Source organism: Cryptosporidium andersoni (assembly GCF_001865355.1).
Source record: "Cryptosporidium andersoni isolate 30847 chromosome Unknown contig_2, whole genome shotgun sequence".
Lineage (NCBI taxonomy): Eukaryota > Apicomplexa > Conoidasida > Eucoccidiorida > Cryptosporidiidae > Cryptosporidium > Cryptosporidium andersoni.
The window spans coordinates 1-24,926 of NW_027122843.1; the positions used below are offsets into that span (position 1 = coordinate 1).

Here is a 24,926-nt window from a genome sequence, read left to right on the forward strand (position 1 = left end):
ATGCAGCTAATGGTTGTGCAAATGTTAGTTTGGCTATTGAGGATATAGCAATAAATAGAAATAATTGTACTATGCTCATTTATATATTAGAAAAATTCCACAATTACACAAATATTATAATTTAACTGAAATTCATAAGATATATTTAATAAGTATCATTGAATTGGGTGACTCAATGAATATAGAAATTGCATGCAACATGGACTGCTCAATATAATACGACAAGACGTTAATTGAAATAAATATTTCACACCTTAATAATAATCAAATCTAGGACTAACACCAACCTTTATGTGAAAATAACAATAAATACTTTTAAATATTTTTTAAATAATTTAAGTAATAAATTTAGTACCTCATAATAGAAGATGAAAACAAAAATACAATTGCAACTTTTAACTATAGTGTACGTATATAAGGAATTATTTGATTTTAAAGATAAAATTCAATTATTTCATTTTTTTTTTTAAATCAAATATTGATAATGTAATATTAAGCACTCAATTTATATTTTTACTTTTATACTATTTAGAGAATTAGTAGATAATATATTATCTCTAAAGTTATATATAGCTACTTATAAATTTTATATCACATTAGATTAGGAAAAATTAGATGATTTTTCTTATATACAAACAAATGAAGTATTTTCTAAATATTAAGTAGAAGTTCTTTAATTACTAGGCGTTTGTAAAAAAAAGGTGTGTTTAAATGTAAATTAATATTCACTAATTATTGAGATTATCCACAAAATTAAGTGTTTTGATGAAATTTTATAAAATATCCTTTTTTGTATTAATTATCTATCATGAAACATAATAATCACAATAAATTTCATGATTTCATTAATGTTGTATGATAATATCCTAGGTAATAGATAAAGGTACTATTGCAATTTTTTTATTCATGAAATTAATTCTTTTATTGCAAAATTCCCACTTTTTTTTTTTTTTTTTTACTGGTGATTATCTTTTAAATGACTGGATACTAATAATATAGAGTATTTTTCTAATATAATATTATGAAATAACTTTGATTAGGTACTTGAACAGCATTGACTATATTAAGGTAGTTAATCCTGGGGTGAATCTATTAAATAAGTATTATTTACTAGAAATAAGTAGATTTTATTAGAAATTATTTTAATATAATACTATTATAATTCAGTTAAAATGTATTTTGTCACAAAAAATTAATATTAGATTTTATATAAATAGCTATTAAAAATTCCAATTATTTTAATTATACCAAATAATTTTCAACTTCTATTCTTATTTATGAACAATTAAAGTTCATATTTCATTTTTAAATTTAGAAAGTATATTTAGTCTTTAATATTATATTATTGGTATACTGTTACTTTATTAGCTTGACTTAATAGTGGATGTTATTTAGAAGTGTCAATTTTCAAAAATTCGGAATAAAAAGTATTTATTAATACCCTATATTCTTAACACAACATTTCAAATAAAATATTCTTTATAAACTGAAATATAAATATGCTAGTAAAAGAAGAAAAAAAGAAAAAAAAAGAAGAAACTAATAATTTTTTTATATTTTCTAATAAAAAATGTTTTATATAATCAAGAAATTATAAAATTAATATTTACTGAATATAGTCTTGTAATAATCAATTATTAATTACATCATTTTACAATAACCTAAATATATTATTAGGATGTTATAGCTAAACTAATTATAATTTAGCCATTAGTGAAGTAAGTGGTAACTACTTAAAATTACATTCTCAGTCATAACCAATACTTGTTCGAAGATCTTTATTATTTATATTTGTAATAGAGATTGTAAAAATATCAGAATAATATTATTTTGTATAAATTCTATTTATTATTATTAGAAAAAGTAATATTACTTATATTAAATTCCCCAGATATTTATATTTCAATTGAAATTATTAGTAAAATCCCTAATATTGACAATTTATTATTCACAATAAAATAAATACATTGTATCATTGAGTATTATATTAAGATAATTAATAATCATTGAAACTAGTTTTAGTAGAAATTTTACATATTCTTTTATATTTCTTAATTAACTTAATAGTAGATAATTTAATTTAGTAATATATTAAGTACAAAATTGCATGCTTTATAGTTCCAAATGTATTATTAGTATTAATACCACAATATTAATAGTAAAATAAGTTCATGTGTAGAAAATTGTTTATTTTATTCTCGTTAATAACTAAATTTATATTATAAAGAAAATGATGTGTGCAACAAATTTATAAAGGCCAATATTCTATTTTGAACCTAAATTTATAATTGAATATGTAAGTTTATTTATTACTAGAAATAAAGTTTATGTTTTATAGTTAAAGATATGCTAGCTTAAAATAATAAAATGTACCAATTCTATTTGAAATATTTTCAAATGAATATAAGTTTTATAATTTTATCTCCAATGAATTTGAAAACTTAATACTGTTAAAATATAATATTTTCCTTGCAAGTCACTTAGAAACAATAGCTATATTCAATCTTAAACAACTTAGTAATTTTAATTAACCAATATAATTTGTACCTCTGATGTACTTATTATATTAATAACTAATTTAAGAATAAATAGATAACTTTCATAAATGACTATAGACAGACACACACAAGTATTAGTAATAAATTTAGTAAGTGCAAATTCACAAGAATATCTTAAGATTTATTGAAGAATAGTTTTATAATATAATAATTGTGTGTAGTTCAATATGAGGTAGGCTTCCCGAAATAGAATTAGGACTTGACGAAATTATTGTAGTAGATCCAGCCTGGTTATATAATAGCAGCTATATGCTTACAGTCATTTATTTAGATAACATACTGAAATCTCACTTATCTTATTTGCAATGTCTACCTACTCTCCTTATTTCCTAGTTGTAGACAGTTCATCAATTGGCCAAACTTTCAACTTTAGTAGCTTCCAAGGTTATAACTTTATTCATGTACAATCTTATCAATATAATAGTGTGTTTTTAAGTAGAGCTAAAGGTTACAGGCCATTCTTTAATTAATTCCTAAAAGTATGTCGTTTAAGAATATGTTCCCAAAAGGCGCGTTATTTTTCTTTATTGAAAACCACATGCACTTGTTGATATTTTTTTCTTGCACAACACAAAATTCTGAATTTAGAAGTAATATAATTATTTCTGGAAATATATTAAAATAAAAGATTTATTCTAGTACCAATTCTTCATAGCAATTAAATTATTATAAATATATCTAATGAACTTTCAATCCAATATCTCAAGAAATATCATCAGTAATTTTAACCAGTTATTTTTTAACTGCAATTATATTAAAGCTACAAATAAGTGTATAACTACTAGTAGGTATGTTAGTACTATTGACACTAGAGTTGGTCAAACCTCAGTATATTCACCTCTTCATCAGCCTTCCCAGCCTCATCCAGATAAGTCCATGAATGGAACACATTATTATCATCATATGAATAATGAGAGTCAGCAATTGTATTCAGCACCTCATTTTAGAAAGGGTATACAGACTCTAAAAAGTGAAGATGAAGGGGAGGTTAAAGAATATTCATTTGAGTTACCTATATGGAATGAAGATGAAGTCAAAAATGTTCAAATAACTCATATAACTCCTGAAACACTTATTGACAGGTTGGCATACAGTAGTGTATTATTTTTGCGTAAATCCTTTGATTTACTTACTGGTTATAAGTATGGGCATGATGAAAGAAAATGGTGTAGAAGAATTGTCTTTTTAGAGACAATAGCAGGTGTTCCAGGAATGGTAGGTGCAATGGTAAGGCATTTGCATTCTTTAAGACGGATGGAAAGAGACTATGGATGGATTCATACACTTCTTGAGGAAGCTGAAAATGAGCGTATGCATTTAATGATATCTTTACTTTTAAGACATCCTCCATCACTGTTTGTAAGATTGTCTGTTTTAGGTGCTCAATTTGGATTTCTAATATACTATACTTTGTGTTATGCAATATCACCTAAATACTGTCATCGATTTGTTGGATACTTGGAAGAAGAAGCTGTTCGTACCTATACAAGACTCATAGCTGATATTGACCTTGGAAAATTACCTGAGTTTACTTCTCCTGCACCTAGGTGTGCAAAGTTATACTATGGTTTACCCAAAGATGCAACTTTGAAGGATGTCTTCTTAGCTATGAGACGCGATGAATCTCATCATAGGGATGTTAATCATCATCTGGCCATTTTAAAACCTGGTGATCCTAACCCCTTTGCTTCCAAAGTTTGAGGGACCTTGAGAATAGGTAAAACATATTTATATGGCTGTTAGTCTTGTAAAGTACTGGATTTGCAGGAATTACAATCAAGTAATAGCTTACAAATAAGTAACTCCCGCATATCTGTCAGTTGAGTCTTTTAATATTTGCCGATGTATTTTTTTAAAAATATTTATAGCAACTTTGGTTTAATGCAAAAAAAGTCAAATCTAAGCAATAAGGATATTAAAAAAAGGGAAAAAAAAATAGTTCATATCTGTAGTGGGTGTATTAGAAAAGATGGATTTAGTAGAAAAGATTGCAGATGTATACAAAAGGAATGAAAGATTTGAGAGTGATACACTTCTTTATACATGGGAACAAGGTGTTAATAAAACCTGGGAGAAGTTAGTTGAGACTAGTAGTGGTTTGGTATTACTAGATCATGAGCTACAGGGTGACCAATGGAATATTACAAAACAGGAGCTTGATGATATACTGAAAATCTCAAGATCTTTGAATAATAGACGTGGGTTTTTGCGAAATATAGTTATTATACTTGATATGTCATCTAGCATGCTAGAACTAGATTATAAACCAGATCGTCTTCAATGCATGGTGAAATGTATTGATACTTTTATTTGTAATCTTTTGCAGGAGAATCCACTTACTCAGCTATCCGTAATATCTATACGAAATGGTTTAACTAATATGGTTACTACTTATAATTCAAATTATAGAGAAATAGTTAGTGGGATTTTATCTGAAGCAAAAAGTGGGTGTAGTGGAGTTATGTCAATTAGAAATGGTCTGGAAAAGGCTAAACAACTCTTGGCTTCTATTCCTCCATATGGAACCAAGGAAATTGTTTTTTTTTTGGGAAGTATGAGAAGTATTGATAGTGATTCAATACTGAACGAGTGGCTTGATGATTTTATTGCTCAGAACATAGTTGTCAACGCTCTACTTTTTATTCCAGAGTTGTTTATAATAAAAACTATTACCACAAAAACTGGTGGCATGTGTTTATGTGCTTTAAATAGTGAACATATGCTGCAACTTTTACTTGAAAACTTTGTTAAACCACCCTTATACAGTCAATTAAATACACCACTACATATAAATTTAGTTCCAATAGGATTTCCTATGTACTTCAATAATTCTGGCTATCCCTTACAATGCTCATGTCACAAGTCAATTACAAATAATGGTTACTGCTGCCCAAGATGTAAATCCTTGGTATGTTATCTTCCTATTAAATGCCCTATATGCAATTTATACTTAGCTTCAGCAAATCACTTGACTAAGTCATTTGCTTTTTTATTCAAACCACCATCTATGGAAGTTTTACAGCTAAATCCTGGTGAATATAAATCTGATATACCGAGACATTGTAAGTTTTGCCAGAATCTATTTACTAGTAAAACTCCTTATAGAAATGACTCCTCATTCTCCCTTATAAAGTGCACGAATTGCTGCTCTTTTCTTTGTATAGATTGCTGCAAATTTATTCTACTTGCATTACATCAATGTCCAGAATGTTTTAATTCCACAAAATCTTTAGATAATAGAATTTAATTTGGATAAAGAACTTTTATTTTTTTATATTACTAATACCGATACAAAAAGTTGCATTATTAAGATACTGGTCTCTTTAAATTGAATCTATATACTAGTTTGTTTAATAATATATACACTGTATTATATATTTCCTAATTAATCTCTACTTTCTTGCTCTTATAGATTTTTTAAAAATGATACAGAAAATCAGATCATGCACCTTTTCCCGCAAATGGAGTTTACATGCACTGAGATTACATAGGAGACAAAACAAGTGCAGTATAAAGTTAATTTAGCTGTAATATAAAGTACTGTGACTATATCTGGATTTTGTGCAGCTTAATAAGAATAATTAGTAGTCCAGAAAAACCTAAATGGTAGTATGAATAAGTTAAAAGGTGTAGATAATGAGGAATATCTAAAATCTAAAGGAACTGAGTTTATAAAGAATACACCAAATGGGAATAAACTCAGACAAAAAGTAGCCAGTAGTGTGTTTGCACGTCGTAGCAAACAAGACTCCGATATTTCATCAGGAACTGAATCTTCAACTGATTTCTATGAAACTTCAGAGATATCTAGACTACATAGAATTGCCTTTAGAAGTATTGTTATAATATGTATATCGGCGGCACTAGATGGATGTGATGAGCAACTTTTACCAGCTTCTTTAAGAGCTTTGGAAGTGGACTTATACTTGTCACCAAAAGATTTAGGTAATATTATCTTATTTCAAATTTTATGTCTTGCTTTAAGCTGCCCAATATGGGGTTATCTTGCGGACAGGTATTCTAGGAAATACATTCTAGCTACAGGTGTACTAGTATGGGGATTTGTAACTATACTACTCTCCTTTAGTCAGTACTACTGGGAAATATTGACTACAAGAGCAATAAATGGAGCATTCCTAGGTAGTGTTGGACCTCTTGCTCAAAGTGTCCTAGCTGATACACTAAGTTCGAAATATCGTGGCCTTGGTTTCGGTATGATCCAACTTTCCAGCTGTATTGGTCGTGTATTTGGAGCTGTATTAACAACATCTATATCACAGAAATTAATTGCAGGCTATCAAGGTTGGAGACTTGCATTTCTTTTAGTAGGTACATTAAGTGTTATTCTTGGAATTGTCGTTGTTCTCTTTATGGATGAAATTCCTCACTTGCATATTCATCACTTTATAAGATATAATTCAGAACAAACTCCTTTACGAGAAAATAGTCAAAGGGTCCAGCTTCAAGAAATGCAGTCTTATGCTATTTCAGTAACTCGTCCCGATACAGGTGGTATAGATTCTGATGAAGCAGACCTATCAGCTAGTGAATCTCAAACGGACTCTTTATTAACTACAGATAGACTAAGCTCAGTTGAAGAAACATCTCTTGAGGATGAACGCAATGATGGAGGTATAGCGGAGGAAAATATTACACCTTGGGAATTCGTTAGACAGGTAATTACTCAGAGCTTGTGTACCAAAAGTGTTATACTTATGATTATTGAGGGACTCTGTGGCACAATTCCCTGGAGTGCTCTTACCTTTATGACTATGTATCTGCAATATTGTGATTTATCAAATTTAGAAGCTGCTTTGGTTATAGCTGCTATGTTGTTAGGTTCAATGATTGGTGGTCCTTTGGGTGGTATTATTGGTGACTATCTTAATGAAAAGCTACCAGACCATGGGAGACCACTTATTGGTCAAGCATCAATGATTTTGAGAATACCTATGTTATGCTTGCTTTTCTTAGCAATTCCCAGAGAATCCTCTTCATTTGTTTTTTTTATAATCATAGCCTTTTTTATGGGTCTATGTGCTATTGCTGGTGCTGCTGCTAATAGACCAATCTTAGCTGATGTGGTCAGAGCCTCACACAGAGCTACTGTGTTTTCGATAGTAGTGTTATTTGAAGGTGTTTCTGCTGCTGCATTTGGTGCACCAGTAGTAGGTATTTTGGCTGAAAATGTCTTTGGTTATAAAGCAACATCTCAGCGTGTAAGTGATATGAATCCTCTAACGAGGTTAACTAATGCTCATGCCTTAGCTAATGCATTGGTATTTTTGACTATACTTCCTTGGTCAATTTCTCTCTTGCTATACTCGCTTCTTCACCTGACATATGGCAGCGATAAACGACAGTTGAGACAAATGCTAGTGAACTTATCAGGCCATCAAAGAACTAGCGTTCAGAATGAACGAAATACTAACCTATCTGTCATAGGAAATATTCAACAAGTATAAAACTGAATTATTTACTATTTGTTGCTTGTATAATAATATTAAATGTTTATTTTCTTTTTGGTATTTGTAAAAAAATCCAATTACTAAATGAATTGTCTATTCATACAACACTTCAGGATTCTTTTTTTTGAATAAGACAATGCATATAATATTTAGCCTCTTACATATTTATTAGAAAATTTAGAATAAAATGTCAAACTTTCACAAAAGTTCAAATAAGTTACACTTTAGCAAATTGAGTATCAAGGTACTTTGTATTATTGTATTGGTTTACCCTCTATTTTGTATAAAAGTCCAAGAAAAGTAGTATTATTACCAATAAATTTAGTGTATTTATAAAGATAAATATATAACTTCAAGTACAATTGAAACTTAATTTTCACAGATCAGAATCTTCAAAAGGGCTGTAATAGAAAATTGGGTAAATTTTTGTATCAGCAAAATAAATATCCATTCTGTAGGTCTACTGAATATTTCCTTATAAGTCGCTCGGTAAACACATTAACATCATAGATTATATAGCTCAAAAAAAAACTAAATAAATATAAGTAATAAATTCAAAAAAACACTAGACAGGATACAAGTGAATTATATATAATTAGTCATAGTTCTTTTCCTTTTCAAGGTTCCAATTTACATATTTCGATATCAGTTTACTAGATAAAAGAGTTTCTAAATTATTTTGCACAAAATTTTAATTTAATTGTTAAGATAAGCTAATATTAGATGTTTTGATATAAAAATCACGTTGTGACTATAACTATACTGTTCACAGTGTTATTGTTGTAATATCTAATATTATGGAATGACACAGAAATAGGTCAGCTCATTTACTAACAATTACGATCAAACTAATAAATAGAGTATAAGTAGATAAAATAGATATAATAACTTAATATTAAGCACTTATAAACTGCAAATACACTGATTAATTGTATCTTTCATGAAGATTTTTCAAAGTGTATCAAGCGCAGTTTGAATTTTTCTCCCTAACGAAGAGATGGAAAGCACACAGAGAACTGTATACTTAAGGAAGATTATATTGACTAACAATCAATTTTTCAAATCAGATTACTACTTAATATTCCTTCTTTTTCTAATTAACCATCTTAGTTTATATTAATCTCATTTCAATATATTTATACTTCATTATTACTTTCAGATACTACATGGATTATTCCTATTTTTATTCTTAATATTAAATTAATTTTTTAGAATATCACATGAAGCAATAGTATATAAATTTAAAGAATTACATATTTAGGAAATGACCTCTGACATTAGTAATATATTATTTTAATACTAAGTACCAAATACCCTAACATCTTTAAATAATACAAAGATAATCCTTTACTATAGAAAAGTACCTTAATGGTCAAAATATAATTTAAAAGTAATACACTAGTACTCTTTAAATTTAGTAAGAAGAACACTATTGTTTTTAGTGGATAGATATGTGGGGTTACAATAAAGTTGCATTGAGCTTTTGACAAAATTTCTTAAATCCAAAGCCAAATTAGTTCCAGACTACTTAATATATTTTACCCAAAAAGTATGGAATAAATTAAGAAGAAAAAATTGTGCATAAATATTGAGTTTTGATTGCAATTGTCTGGCAATATTTTTAAAGATTTGCACAGGCTAGTTTGCCTTTAAAAGTGACTGATTATACACAGAAAAGTGGAATATATTATAATATCAATATCTTACTCCAAAATTTATACTTTCACTATAAGTTTCGAATATATAATGATAAAAGTTTTTAAAAGAGAAAATTGGTAGTACTAGAAGAATTGCATAATTGGATATTGAAGATATAAACATTTAAATATACTCTAACTGGGCTTTGAGTAATTATTTCGAGAGTTCTTAGTACAATTAAATAGCTAGTCAACATTAATATATCGAGATATTGATTTCCTTATTCAAATTTATGAATCAGCAGAGTATTTAAGTTATGACATGAAAAGAATAAATATAATTTTATCTAGTTCTATTCATTTCTAAATCAACATCTTTCAAAAATCCGAGAATTTGGTCTAAATCCCAACCAAGTTCTCTCTCAATCACTTCTTTTGGTAAACCTATTCTTGAAGAAAGTACATGGTCAAATTCGAAAAGAACACTTCCAATAATTATATTTTTAATGGATGAGTATATTGAATTGGATATTGATTGTGATTTAAAAAGTTGATCTAATGAAAGTAGGTCTTTGTCTAGAATATCAGATAGATTAGTGTTGTGAATGTAATGTTGACTTTTTCCTACCAAATCTTCAAGTACTTGAGGATCATCTATGCTTGATTCAGGTGAAGAAAAGTCAATTGTTAAATAAAGATCGAGATATACTAAGATATAAGAATTTATATGTACTTTTAAATTGTCCCAGAAATTTGCAATTGAATCTTTGATGTAGGTTATATCTGTGCATTGTAACTCTTTAATATCATCCTGTTGTATTTCTGGGTGTACTTGCAAAACAATTTTCGTAAGTGGTAAGCATATAAATGAGCAGATTCCATTAATTAGTTCATCAATATAACGATTCAAGATTGTATTAGTAATTTTTAGGGCATCATAAGTTGTGCTTTTATATTTATATGTATATTTGGAATTACTATTTGTTTCTGACCCATCTAGGGATGTCCGCGTGTCTGAACTACTTAAAATCGCATTATTGGAATATTTAAAATTGCAGTGCAATAAATTATATTGATTTAAATCCTGTCGATTAATAAAAATCAACTTAGACATTAAATAAAGCAAATTTCTTATTATAAATAAGTGGCCATGATATAATTTGTCAATTTTGTTGTGCTGATACTTATTTGCAATGTAATGATGAGCTTGCATAAGCTTGTTGCAGCACTTCTCAACAATTAAGCTACTGATGTGAGTGTATATAGGGTAGGGAGTAACATTGTATATATACGAAAGTGCAACAAATGAGTTATTGACAACCCCATAATAATTTTTTAGACAAATGACATTATTATCAATATTCACTTGGCCTTGTTGATCTGGTAAATTACTTTCAATTTGATTATTTTTCCCATTACCCTTTACATAAGAAACTTTATAAGTTAAATTTTGTTTAAGATTACTTTTTTCAGAATATTCATCTTCAGCAGTATCGCCGGAATCACTGTTTGTTTGCAATCTAATTGTATTTGGTGGAAAAGAGACATGAGTTAGTATTTCATTATCCTCACATTTTGATATTCTAACACTTTCAAATGTTGAAAAAATATTTTCTTCCTCTAGTGCTTTATCTAAGCAAGCATTATATCCAGTAAACACTGAATCTTTCATAACTCTATTTTGAATTTCCATTGAATTTTCACACATATAACTTTGTATCTCCTTGTCTTTGTTATTTAGCAGTATATTCGGATAATTTAACTCTACATCTTTTATTTCATAATCTTCAATATTTACTTGAACGTAATTGTTTAAAGAGTTTAATAATTTTTCAACAAGTAAATTTTGTAATTTAGCTACATAATATAGAAATGAAGATAAGTAGGAGTCTGGGATTAGCAAGTTACTGTGGAATTCACTTGCCAATCCAGCTATATCACGTGATAAATAGAGAATACATTCTCTTAGTGACTTTAGATCATCATGTATTTGTTGAATAAAAGAATTTAATTTATCATAGTATTCAGCTCCAAATTCACTCATTAAAGATGCGAAACTTAATCTATTCACTTCAAACTCGTTGCATGTACCGTAGCTAGACATAGCTAAAGTAGTTGAATAGACATTTTTATTTTTGCTGCTTCCTGCACATTTGTCATTGGTGTTGACTGGATTATGGTGTGCTTCGTATCCAAAAAAAGAATTGAATACCAGCCACTCATACTTGCAATAATTCAATGCAAGCCTTGTAAAATTTTTTATATGTGGGCTAAAACTTGAATTAGGTTTCGTCCTGCTCATACTATCTTCAATTCGATATTTTTTAAAAGCTATTATCCCAAATACATTATCATTCATTCTATAATTGATATAGATTGTCTCTAGTTGATACAAACAACTTTTATATGACTCATTCTGGTGAGTTGCATTAAATCTATTAACTAGTAAACTAATGTATTCATTAAATGTCTTTCCAATACTTTTCAGCTGTATATAATATAGCAACATATTTTCTTCATCTCGCACATTCTTTTGCATCTTAGATGCATTTACACCTATGCTTATGTTATGTTCTAAATCAGAATCATTGGAAATTTCAGAATTTTCTGTTTTAGTCTCAAATGATCTATAAACATCTGTCTTTTGATTTGCATTATTTAAGGTGTTTGAAAGAAGAGACACTATGTGTAAACATAGCTTTAGTCTGATTTTCTTAAAGTTATCGAAATAATAATTAGCATTCAAAAGGTCACTATTAACTTGAAAGAAATTAGTCGAATGATCAACAATTTCGAAGTTTTGGTTCATCTCAAGAATACTATTAGATAATTTACCATTCTGTAGTTTGTGAACTAGGACATTATATTGTTGATATGGGTAAACATATTCTTCAATAATTTTCATTTGACTTTCAGACTGTCTTAATATATCTAAAGAATGGTTACATATCTTCTTAAGACTTCCTATATTCTTAATAAATTCCATCTTTTGAGCATCCACTTCCCTAATTGTAGTTCTAATGTTATCCTCAGATCTTAATACTTTCTCAAAAAAATTCATAACAGTTGAAAATCCACTAGTGTACTTCTTTGTACTACTTATGCCATTTAAGCTATAGTTTCTCTCCAAAATATTTGTGTCGTTGATGTCTTCGTGGCAGCTTTCATATTGGTCCCCCTGTCCTTCGTGTATTGTTGGCAATAGTATTAACCCACTAAAAAATGTATTACCAGTGTATTCTTCAGATATCTCTTTAAGGATATTAATAGTGTAATCTGGAATGAAGATCGGTGATGCTGAAATTGGTATTGTCATGTTGGTAATTAGTAATAATCAAGGTTTCCAAGATAATAGATAAGCAGTTAGTTAACTTAGATATATTGCTAAAGCTTAGAAGATTAATACATATTATTCGGCTAGTTAATTAATTATCGGTAACTTTAAAATTTATTTGAGTGGGAAACTTCAAAGAGTTATCTGTTTCCAAATCTGAAGGTAATAGCCGCCCCTTATATATTGCTTTGTTTCTACCTTAAATTCCCTTCCTTTTAAAAACTACATTTTCAATGGCTCTAACTGTAGAAAATGACGTGAGAAATACAAGTATATACAGTTTGACCATTTTCCATAGGCAAATATGTGTATTCCACATAAATGTTTGTGAGGCTATTAATTCAAACTCATGGAGGTATGCATTATAATAACTTTTTTAAAAACGAATATTAGTGCTTGTTTAAAAGAATAAGTCACTATCACGGCAAAATAATTTATTAATATGATTCTTCCAGAAATATGCTACTCAAATCTTCATTAATAAATCAAAGTCCATACTCTGAAGAAAAAAAACTAAGTAGAAAGTATTACAGGCAAATTCGTCTTTTAAATGGCTTGTTATTTTCAATGAAATCTTTTTGCCAAAAATTAGTACCAAATATAACTAACGATAGTAAAAGGTAATTATTGCATGAATATATAGTGATCTAAGTTGTCACTTCCCACACTTTTCTTCTTCAGCTTCAATTTCTATACAACTCCATCTTACAAGTTATTTTGCTTTGAAGTTTTTTCTGGTCACAAGGTATGTTATCTCTTTAATAATTATTATTCCTTAAAATTATTCTGTACTATCCTACTGTTCAGTTTATATTAATGACTCACCCGAGTATTGAGAGCGGCGTAGATTTATTGCAGTAAGTGAGCTACCCTAGAACCAATAAAATATCAAACTATGTTTTATTCCTTAGATGTATATACTCAACTATATACTTGGAAAAGGTCGTTAAATCTCCTGATTATTTTTTCGGTACTACAATTGACAATATATTTTTTGAGGAATCTCTTTGTTTGTTTATTTTGCAGAATATATAGAGATATACTAGTAAAAATATACCTGCCTTAGTAGGAAAATGAATATATTACCCTTATCAATTTTTTTTTTGAAAAGATATTGTATTAGTTAAATGGTATGATAAGTCTTTATTATTTTGATTTGGAAAAGTTATTTAAACTCATTTAATTCGACTTATAGAAGACCTAAATTTTGAATTATTTTTAAATAGGGAAAGTATAAGTTCTGCCTTTTGCACAGGAATATTACTAAGTTTCAGTAAAATTATCTCACTAAGTCTCACATTGCAAATTGTTTTTTGTTTAGAAAAGTGCATATAACTAAAGGATATAAATATATTTAGAAAAGATCTATAACTTAAACTTCACCGAGACCAACGGGCTCCCATAATTTGAAGATAACCAACTTAGTTTGCTAATATATAAAGATATTTATTCACTAGAGGAAATTTGATTTTTTTTCTAATAGAAGGTTAAAATTTAATTATATCTAAAGAGAACACTTTATTAATACATACATATACACTAGTATACATATAGGGATTTTATTTCAAGGTTTTATTTAGCTTGCACTAAGCCTTAATTATTCCTACTGATAAAATTAAATATCAAATGTTAGTGTGGCTTGACATATAGATTATTGTATCTAAATAAATTGATAATGAGGATATTGAAAGTACTAGATAACTTTAAGCTGGGGTTTTAGAGAATAGGTACTTGAACTACTTTTAGGTGTAATTTCCCCATATCTAACTCAATATATACAAAGAGATCTGGGGCTTGCACAAAATCAAACAACAATGAACAAAGATCTTAAGTAATACCCTTAATATGAGGTTTATGAAATTATCCTATATATATAATAAAAGAGACAATCAGTTAACAAACAAATAGTGCTCTCATAAACTAAAGATTTGTAAAATGTTCTAAATTACTAGTGTAAAGTTATAGGTTGTATTGGGATCTCAAGCCAGATAGGTTGAATAAAAGAAGTTATAGAAACAAAGTTATCTAATGTAAAATATATTGGACTTTTATAAAATGAGGACAGTAGAATGGTAAAAGGTTTAATATTAGATATACTTTATTGGTAAAGGACCCATGGAATATTTCCAATATTACCTTCAACAAGTAGCTTAGCAGGATAATTTTTAGTTTACTAACACTTAAAAAATTGAGATTTTCGAAAGAGTATCATATTTATGGTAAAAATTTTAGATACAGATACATTAAACACTCCAGCTTATTTCAAGTACAGATTTGTCTAGAAATACTAGTAGAAAATGAGCCGTTGCAAGTCACTTTAACTTAAAATAAGCAAAGCCTCTGAAAATGAGTTAAAAAATTAACATTTATCAGTACTATGTAGGGTGTATCTTTTGGATTAAAAGTCTCTACAATATATAAGGATGTATCTTTTAAATATTTTCTAGCAACTATAAATTTTAATTATTTGCTTACTAACATGTAGTTTTGATCTCCTTTTGCAAATTATATACATTATATTAAAAAATTTATAGGATAACAGTACTAATATAACTAGCTTGTAATAGTGACATATCTGTAATGAAGCTATATATCTCAATGAGCAAAAAAAAAAGTACATTCAGTCTTAATTTTGATAATGTGATCATTAATATCTCATATCCTATTTTCTTCTTATTAAATTCCAATTTTTGTGAAAGGGAATACCTCTTAGTACACTCATTGATTTCAAATTATTTCTAGGTTACCACTATCAAATATTGTAATCCAGACAGTTTATAGCTGGTAATTTCACGATAGAATCATAAAACTAGTAGCTAAGAAATTAGGACTTTTTTCACACTATTTTCAACTTCAAACTAACTAATTCCAAACTAATTCTTTCTACAACTAACTTGCTCATGCAAATTATCTTGATAGCTCAAACCCTATATCGGTAATTGTACTTGATTTCAACTATTTTTAAACGAAAATTAATCTATTTAAGGTGCAAACTATCAACATTAGTAGTAGTAGAGTAGAAAATAAAAAATAAAAAAGTTTATAGGTAACCAAATAGAAGACTTACCTAGATTATGAAAATAATTAATAAATTTTAGAATTAGAGTGGGTACTGCCACCATAAAATTTGAATTTTATCAGATCAATCAATTTATATTTATTCCTATCATATAAAGGGAAAAAGTAGTGTGGCTAGATTTATATAATTTACCTAATAAAAAGGTGAATAGTTATAGTTCCAATTTGATTGAATTTTGACTATAAAAAAAATAATAGTTAAATTATACTTCTATTAATGATCCTGAATTCATCACACTTTTAATACGGGTTTTATAGCACGTATTTGATTGGATTCGTAAATATATTTACAAAAGTTTCATTCTATAATTGAAAATATTAATAAGTGTTTATACATGTTAACGGAGAACTAATTTTAAATAAATTTAAACCTAATACTTGTTGATTATTTAGTAGTTGTAGAAACATGAATTTGTACAAACTCTGTAGCTAGTTAGTATTGGAGTTCTAGCTACTTGTGAATGGTCTTATTACAAGGTTTTACAAGAGATCTGATTTCTTATAAAAGAAAGTCAGATTTCATTTTTAAAAATATGAATTATCGAGAATATCAAATACTTTAAATTAGCAAAACCTCCTTAGTAGAGATCCCGTTCAAATTTGTCTTAAATGCAAGTCAGCTAAAACTCAATATTACGAATACTTTTCTTCTTTACTTCTTGAATCCTTAAACACATATTTTATTTCGCATATAAAGTCATTTTCTTTCCAAGTTTAACTAGTATGACTAGTTACGTATTTGGTCATAAGTTTTAAAGCTCATGAAGAGTATTTATAGTCATTATTAACTCTCAAGTCCACTTGTGAAATATATGAATCAATATTTATTCTTAGTTATAGGTAGATTAAGATACCAATTATTGGGATTCAGAAGTATCAGTGTGAAATATGTGCACACTGTTAATCATCCACTAATGAAAGTTTTTTGATCTTCTGCTTAGATATTTCCCGCAATTGCCAGCTGGAAGACCCTAAAATGACCTGAGTACTAGAACTTATCTAGATCTGATGGAATATTCTGAGGTGTCAAACAACAGCATTATTAGAGTCATACTACAATTTTTGGCTGAAAATGGCTTGGAAAAATCCTTTCATGTCTTGCAGCAAGAAAGTGGAATTTATTTGAATGGAGTTAACAATGTTAAACTTATACATGAAAAAATAACTTCTGGAGACTGGAATCACTTCTTTTCACTCACTAAAGTTATAAACTTACCAGTAGATATGTTAGTTAATTGTTATGAACACATTATTACGGAGCTACTAGAAAATATGGAGCCATATGCAGCCAAATTCTTATTAAAAAATACAAAGCCCTGTATATTTAATATGAAAGTTTCTCATCCTTCAAAGTATAACATGCTATTAGAGTTGGCTAATAAGGCTATCTGTGTAATTGAAAATGGAAGTAATGAAATTGAACAAAGTAAGAGTTATCAAGTAATTGCTAAACTTGCAAAATCTAATTATATGGAAGGTAATAGTAGAGCACTATCACGCCTAAAAGTAGCAGACATGATATGCAACTTTATTGATGAAATTAAACCATCCAAGTTGCTTGAAATTATTGGAATAGCTATTAAAGCAGAAAGTGAAAGATACAGAACATTTGGAAATATAAACGACGGTACTATCAATGCATTTGATATTGGTGAAACCAAAACTTCCTCTCAAGATTTTGACAATAGGAAATTGAATACGAATTCATTTCAAGAGACAGATAATAATCCTAGAAGCATTATATGCACAATTGACAAACTTGAGAATATAAATTTTAGTACAAAAGAATTCGGAAGAATTAATTGTGTTACCTTTTCACCAGATGAGTCCAATATAATAATTGGTACATCACTGGGTTTCATATGCATATGGAGTTGGATAAGTGAAGAATTAAATAAGAAAATTGATACAGATGACTTTTTTTTCAGTTATAAAAGTGATAAGTGTAGTATTATTTCAATGTGCTCCTCTATATATAGAAGTGATGTTTATACTGAACTTAAAATAAGCAATTATTGTGTAGAAGAGAGTCCAAGTTTCTTAATAGCATCTTCTAGTGAAAATTGCGAATTAAGACTCTGGGATAATTTTAAAAATTTAATATACTGCTTACAGAATATTCATGATAAACCTGTGACATGCATGACATTTAATAAGGATGGGAGTTGTATTTTATCTGGATCTTATGATGGAAGTGTTAGAATCCATGGATTAAGATCTAGAAGAATGTTAAAATACTTTAAATATATTAATAATAGCTCTTTCGTTAACACTGCAGTCTATAATAGCACCGAAGCTCTAATTATAAGTGGCTACTCGGATGGCACAATAAATGTCTGGGATACAAGGAATTGTGAATGCATTGCTACTTATCCATTAAGTAATAGTTCAATAATTTATTGTAATATAATTGACAAGCCATATTTACTATTCAAACTAGCTAAAGAAGGCTATCCTGAAGTACTCAATAACGAAAAAAAAATAACCAATACTAGCGACATTGTAATGTTATGTACAAGTTATGAAATTTCCATTCTTAATATCCGCAATGGGAAAATAAATAACTTATACAATATAGCAGATAAGGGGAATGATGGGGTTTCCATAAGATCTATTGCTTTACACCCAAGTTTGCATTGGATTTATATTCTATGTAGTAATAATTGCTTATTTTGTATTGATATAACCAAAACAGAGTTAATTGACCATATACTAATTAGTAAAAATATTGAAGGTATAAAGAATGAAGAAACTACTAACATTAAGTCCCAAGTTATTACCAATAAAAACTCCAACATTTACTATAGTTTGAAGTATAACACACTTATTTATTATAGTAACGATGAAATGCAACTATATGGAGTAAGTATACCCTTTAAGCAATAAACCTTGTCAATTAAATTAATCTCTTAAGTTAAATAATTAATTAACAATTCAATTTGTTGATATCTCTTTAAAGAATTGAACTTATTCACTCCAGTGCATTATATTATTGACAACATTGTATATTTCATCCTTCTCAAGTGAGAAGTGGCATTGAAGCAAACTTAATGATTTAGTATCTTCTTTGCACTTAACAGCTAGGTTAATAATGTTTTGAAGTATACCAAAATTTTTAAGATTGTGCATTGTACTGATGGAACTAACAAAAGGTGAATATATTTTATTTATAAATGGAAGTTTCAGTTTTGAAGGATAAACTAATTTTCGAGATGTAATACTGCATGGTAATATACTCTCAATTAATCTCATAAGTTTTTGATCTGGCTCAACTCCACGAAAAATTGACCACTGAATCAAAGAAGTTGGCTGTCTCAAATCACCCCATTCACAAAAGTCAATAAGTGTCCCTGGTACTAAAGACTTCTCGTATCCAAAGCTTAGAGTTTTGCTAGAATTTAACTCTTGTGTAGCTAATATAGGCAGAATAGGTTGTAAATACAAATTCCTAAATGGGTGATAATATGAGTCAATAAACTTTGAATTAATATTGTTGTAGGCAGATATTGATCTAATTGGAAAAGTCAACTGGTCATAAACAATAGCTGAAAGAATATATGGATTGTTAAAGAACTGATTGTCAGAACAAATTGACTCCAGATATTTAAGATTAGAGAGCCAAATACTGTCTATATAAGAACAATGATCTAGTAGGCCCTTTGCTGTTGCTATACTCCAAATTAAAGAATGAGTTGAGTGTTTAACTATGTCTCTACAACTTCTAAGAAAAGTCATAGAGAACTTCGGTACATTTGGCACTTCATCAGTAATATATTCCAAAATATCAGTTGAAATATGTCCATATAAGTCATTTAATTCATTAATTAAGTGGATATATCGAGTTGAGTCGGAACTTTCAAGTTCATGTCGAATAATGTCTTTAAGAGCACTGGGATTATAACTTATATTGCCAGCATTGCTTATATCTGAAATATAACAATTATTAATAGTTTGTTCTAAAGCATTCTCTGAATCAATACTTTTGACGCTATTACTGTCATTAGCTTTGTACTTTAGATCAAGCTTGTATATATTTTTATTTGCGAATATACTCTCAAATATATTTCGGGAGAACATAGAACTCGTACTTCTCTTACATATTTGGTTAATCATAGAAACTTCGTTATCCCAAAGTATGTTTTGTGAATTTCTTACTATATCATTCCCGGCAAGTGAGTTTGTATAAGGCATCTGACTTTTCAAGTAAGAGCTTGAGTTATACAAGGTGGTAAGTTCATTCATCTGACTAATATTGTAATTACAATCAAATACAGCTATAGATTTCGGTTTTCCATCTAGTCTATATGATGATTTACATATTTCATATGCATATGGGTCATCAGCTTTGGCTTCACTGTAATTAGAATTGCTGATGGACCAGTAGTAAGATCCAACAATAAATGGTATATTGCCACACAATATATTAATATTTGCCATCTAATACGAATAACGAAGAAAAATAAACTATTTAGTGAGCCCTGTTTACTAACTCATCTTTCTGAATTTTTGACAATTTGACCTTATTAGCTGTCATAAAAAAGCGGGTAGTAGGCAGTTGTTACTAAGGGGGAGAGGGGTTGCAGAAATTGACTACTCTACAAGGTACTGCCGACTTGTATAAGATACATTATTTGACTCTTGATTTGACAATATTCTAAGACCATATTATTAAATAAAGGGACTCTTTGAAATCTGTATCTAGGGATTTTAGTTCAGGATTGTGCTGAGGAAGTATTATACAGTTATTGATGTTTATGTAGTTGACAAAGGTGTAGTACTTGAGAAGTAATTATTTTGAGTCAATATTGCAACTTTCCAAGAAAGAGATGAATATTTCAGAGTTATTAGATGTAACAAAACCATATGATCTTCAAAAAGTCCAGATGCTTGATGAACTAGTTGGTATCATGTATGGAACTCGATTAGGAGATAGAGTATTAGCTGACAAGATACTAAGCGAACTAAGGCAGAAAACCGAGTCTTGGCGTATTGTAGGTAATATATTACAATTAAGTAGGGACTACAATACTAAATTTTTTGGCCTAAGCATATTGGAGAAGTGTATTCAGTACCAATGGAAAATCTTACCCAATGACCAAAAAATGGGAATTAAGCAATATATCACGGAACTATGCATTGAATTATGCCAAGATGAGAATATTCTGAATGAAAACAAGTATTTTTTGAACAAAACAAATGAGACGCTAATTATGATTGTTAAACAAGAGTGGCCTGATAATTGGGAAAGCTTTATTGGGGATATATGTAATGCCGCTAGGACAAATCAATACATATGTGAAAATACAATGAAGTTGCTAAGATTATTGAGCGAAGAGGTTTTTGACTTTGGTGAAGATCAAATGATATCTAAAAAGGTCAGTCATTTAATGACTATTTTGAATCAGCAATTTCCTCAAATATTTTCTTTAATCTTATTTGTACTAGTCTCATACATTGAAAATCCTCAAAATCTAAGATCTAGTTTGGTTTTATCTTCTTTGGAGTGTTTATGCCATTATCTGAAATGGATCCCATTGAGTTATATTTTAGAGTGTGATTTAAGGCCTCAACTCGGCATAAATATATCAAATGATAATGTAAGGTATAATTTGCTTCAGCTACTTCTAGATCACTTTTGGGGAAATTCGTCCTATAGATTAGAAACAATTAGATGTTTAACAGAGATAGCAAATTTAAATTGGGATGATAATAATACATCCAATATAGACAAGGCAAAGTACATGGATGATCAAATGATACGTATCTGGTTGAGTATAGTAAATCACATTAAGGAAGTACCTAAAGAATATGTAGAGTATGAAACTAGAAGAGATATTACAACTGCTATTAAATTATACTATGAGAAATATTACAAAAATATTGCTTTACTACTATCTAGCTTCATTAAAACACATAGGGTGAGAATTTGTGAGAAATTACCGGATACAATTCAAGCTTTGGACTTCGCACTAGATCACATGGTTAGCATAAGCTATATTCAAAATGATGAAATATTTAAAATATGTAGCGATTTCTGGCTTCACTTCACAAAACAATTGGTCTTTGAAATTTTGGATATATTTAGAAGTAGAAATGAATATAGTACCAACAATTTGGATCAAAACTTTGACAATCTAGTTAATCAACCATTACTACTCCTTAAAGAATCCACTATCATTAATGACAAAATTTCATCTACTACTAATAGCCCATTTGATAATCCAGAAGAATACAGCCCAAGATTAGTGCACTACCAAGGACTACTTTGTAGTGTTAGAAAGATGATTATTTGCAGAATGGCGAAACCACAAGAGGTATACATTGCAATTGATGCTGAGACTGGTGAGGTTTCAAGAGAGAATATACCTGATACAGATGAAATTTCTTTATACAAAATATTGCGCGAAATTTTGATCTATCTTAGTAATCTTGGACAGCAGTATATGGAGAAGATCATTTTAGATACTTTACAAGAGGAATTTGATGTTGTTTGTATTCATTGTGGAATTTCGTGTGTTTGCAATAGCCCTACAGGTAGCCAGTGGAATCCTATAAAATTAAACCGTCTATGTTGGGCAGTGGGAAGTATTAGTGGTAGTTTGAATAAGAATAGCGAAAGGAGATTAATAATTGAGGTAATAAAGTCGTTATTGATGCTATGTGAAAGAAAACGTGGAAAGGCAAACAAAGCAGCAGTTGCAAGCTGTGTCATGTACGTTGTAGGGCAATATCCTAGTTTTCTAAAGGATCATTGGAAATTCCTTCAGACAGTTGTAAATAAGCTTTTTGAATTTATGCATGAAACATTTCCAGGAGTTAAAGATATGGCTTGTGAGGCCTTTTTAAAAATCTGTATGAAGTGTAAGAAATCCATGTCTATCAATAATTTTATTGATAATACTGCAGGCTCATCTAGCTTTATTTCAGTAAACTCTTCAGGCCCAGAGTCAACTGAATTTCGTTTTTTAAAGTACATGATAAACTATACACAGGAATTAATGCACCATTTAAATGAGAAACAGATGCTGATCTTGATTAATGGGATATCTTTATGTATATCATTATTAAAGGATATTAATGAACAATATTTATACATTACTGAACTACTAAAAGTATTTGACAATGTATATTGGAATGATATCATAGTAAAATTGGCTAATTTGAAACAGGCAAATTTTGAAAATCAAGAAATGATTGGATCTTTTTGTTCTCTTGAAGTATCTCAGCGAGTAATAACAATTACTAGAATAATGGAAATGATTGCTTCAAATAGTGGCATTGGATTTTCAAGAGTTTTAACTGAAAGGAGCCATTCTATTATGGATATATACAATATATACTCTTCTTATATATTAGAAGAAATTCAGCTCAAAGGTATTTCAATAATTGCATATGCAAATATTAAACAGTTGCGAAATTCCAAAAAAGAAATAATAAAATTAGTTAATTCATATATTACATGCATTTCACCAAAAAAGAATAAAGATGTAAAACATAGTGAAACTCTTGATATAAATCATTGTAAAGATTTAAATACCGTGAAGTATAGTAATATTACAGGTACTGAACTATGTCACTATGTAATTAGACCACTAGTAATTCCAATATTGGAGGAATACAAGAATTGTGGAATTTATTCTGATGCTAGGGAGGCTCAAGTGCTGAATTTAGCTGCTAATGTTATAATGTGCTTAAGCGAAATCATTGAATCAAATATTGATTTATTTAACTCCATAATATTTTATATATTTGAATGTACTTTATCAATGATTAAAGATAATTTCCATACATACCCTGATCATAGGGAATATTTTTATCAGTTTCTTGCCAACTGCAATGAATTCTGCTTTGTTCAACTTCTGAGGTTGCCAACAAATATTTTGACATTGTATATAGAAAGCATTATTTGGGCTATTCGACATGAGCAACCAAACATGGCGGAAAAAGGCTTGACAATATTGAACAAATTCATTGGGAACTTAATTCAAAGTTCTCATAATGGCGAAGAGAAAGTTTTCAATGATTTTTGTCATGGATTTTATCGATCATTGAATCGTGAGGTTCTAAGTGTTCTAACTGATACTTTACACACAAGTGGTTTTCATTATCAGACACTAATTCTACATCAGTTGGTTAAAATAGTAGAATTTTCACTCATATCGAATAATGGTAATTCAAACAACTGTGCAACCTGTGGAGGAACTTGTTTATTATCGAAAGTTGTTATAATGGAATATATGGTAGATTTACTGCTCAAATCCTTTATCACTGTACAAAAGGAACAAGTAGAAACATTTGTACTAGAGCTATTTAACTCTGTCCATAATAATACCATTGCAGAATTTCAAACATTAGTAAGAGACTTTCTTATACAATTGAAAGAATTCTCAAGTATTGATTGCAAGGCTATATATCAGATGGAAAAGAACATGGCCATTCAGAGAGCAATGGAAATTGAGAAATCAAAAAAGTGGATGGTACCTGGATTAAGTAAAACCTTTAAAACGCGAGAAGTTAGCTTAAGTGACATGGAGATACCTGAACGAGCTTATGCCGATGATAATGATGAGTAGAATTTGAGTTCCCTTATTAAATTTGTGACAAGGTGTTGCACTCTTACCTTATTTGTTCATTTTAAGTTAAACTAGTAGCGGGCCTAAGTACTAAGGTGTGGTTTCAAATTTCCGGAAATTTGGTGTTGTATTTGTTAGGATAAGGTAGATAGATGTACTAGACTTAGCAATACTTCATTACAACTGTATTTTGAAAAGATTACATAATATTTTGAATAGCTAATTTGTACTATTCAATTAAATAACGATCTTCTTTTTAAATTCTGAATATTTGGAAA

The 24,926-nt window shown here is 28.9% G+C and overlaps 7 protein-coding genes across 7 annotated transcripts; 5 read left to right on the plus strand and 2 right to left on the minus strand.

The window, feature by feature from the left end:
- Positions 1-3,239: 3,239 nt before the first annotated feature.
- Positions 3,240-4,259, plus strand: cand_000250 (alternative oxidase family protein; the record flags this gene model as incomplete). Its single annotated transcript, XM_067210275.1, has 1 exon — positions 3,240-4,259. The coding sequence occupies one exon, from the start codon at positions 3,240-3,242 to the stop codon at positions 4,257-4,259; it is 1,020 nt and encodes a 339-aa protein (XP_067068350.1).
- Positions 4,260-4,527: 268 nt separating this feature from the next.
- cand_000260 (suppressor of stem-loop protein 1) lies at positions 4,528-5,805 on the plus strand (the record flags this gene model as incomplete). Its single annotated transcript, XM_067210276.1, has 1 exon — positions 4,528-5,805. The coding sequence occupies one exon, from the start codon at positions 4,528-4,530 to the stop codon at positions 5,803-5,805; it is 1,278 nt and encodes a 425-aa protein (XP_067068351.1).
- Positions 5,806-6,169: 364 nt separating this feature from the next.
- cand_000270 (major facilitator superfamily transporter) lies at positions 6,170-8,023 on the plus strand (the record flags this gene model as incomplete). The annotated part of the gene is made up of 1 exon (XM_067210277.1): positions 6,170-8,023. The coding sequence occupies one exon, from the start codon at positions 6,170-6,172 to the stop codon at positions 8,021-8,023; it is 1,854 nt and encodes a 617-aa protein (XP_067068352.1).
- A 1,983-nt stretch (positions 8,024-10,006) lies between these two features.
- cand_000280 (uncharacterized protein) lies at positions 10,007-12,979 on the minus strand (the record flags this gene model as incomplete). Its single annotated transcript, XM_067210278.1, has 1 exon — positions 10,007-12,979. One exon carries the CDS (start codon positions 12,977-12,979, stop codon positions 10,007-10,009), a length of 2,973 nt encoding a protein of 990 aa, XP_067068353.1.
- A 4,104-nt stretch (positions 12,980-17,083) lies between these two features.
- Positions 17,084-18,961, plus strand: cand_000290 (uncharacterized protein; the record flags this gene model as incomplete). The annotated part of the gene is made up of 1 exon (XM_067210279.1): positions 17,084-18,961. The coding sequence occupies one exon, from the start codon at positions 17,084-17,086 to the stop codon at positions 18,959-18,961; it is 1,878 nt and encodes a 625-aa protein (XP_067068354.1).
- Positions 18,962-19,042: 81 nt separating this feature from the next.
- On the minus strand, positions 19,043-20,512 carry cand_000300 (uncharacterized protein; the record flags this gene model as incomplete). Its single annotated transcript, XM_067210280.1, has 1 exon — positions 19,043-20,512. The coding sequence occupies one exon, from the start codon at positions 20,510-20,512 to the stop codon at positions 19,043-19,045; it is 1,470 nt and encodes a 489-aa protein (XP_067068355.1).
- A 389-nt stretch (positions 20,513-20,901) lies between these two features.
- On the plus strand, positions 20,902-24,648 carry cand_000310 (importin-beta N-terminal domain-containing protein; the record flags this gene model as incomplete). Its single annotated transcript, XM_067210281.1, has 1 exon — positions 20,902-24,648. The coding sequence occupies one exon, from the start codon at positions 20,902-20,904 to the stop codon at positions 24,646-24,648; it is 3,747 nt and encodes a 1,248-aa protein (XP_067068356.1).
- Positions 24,649-24,926: the final 278 nt, after the last annotated feature.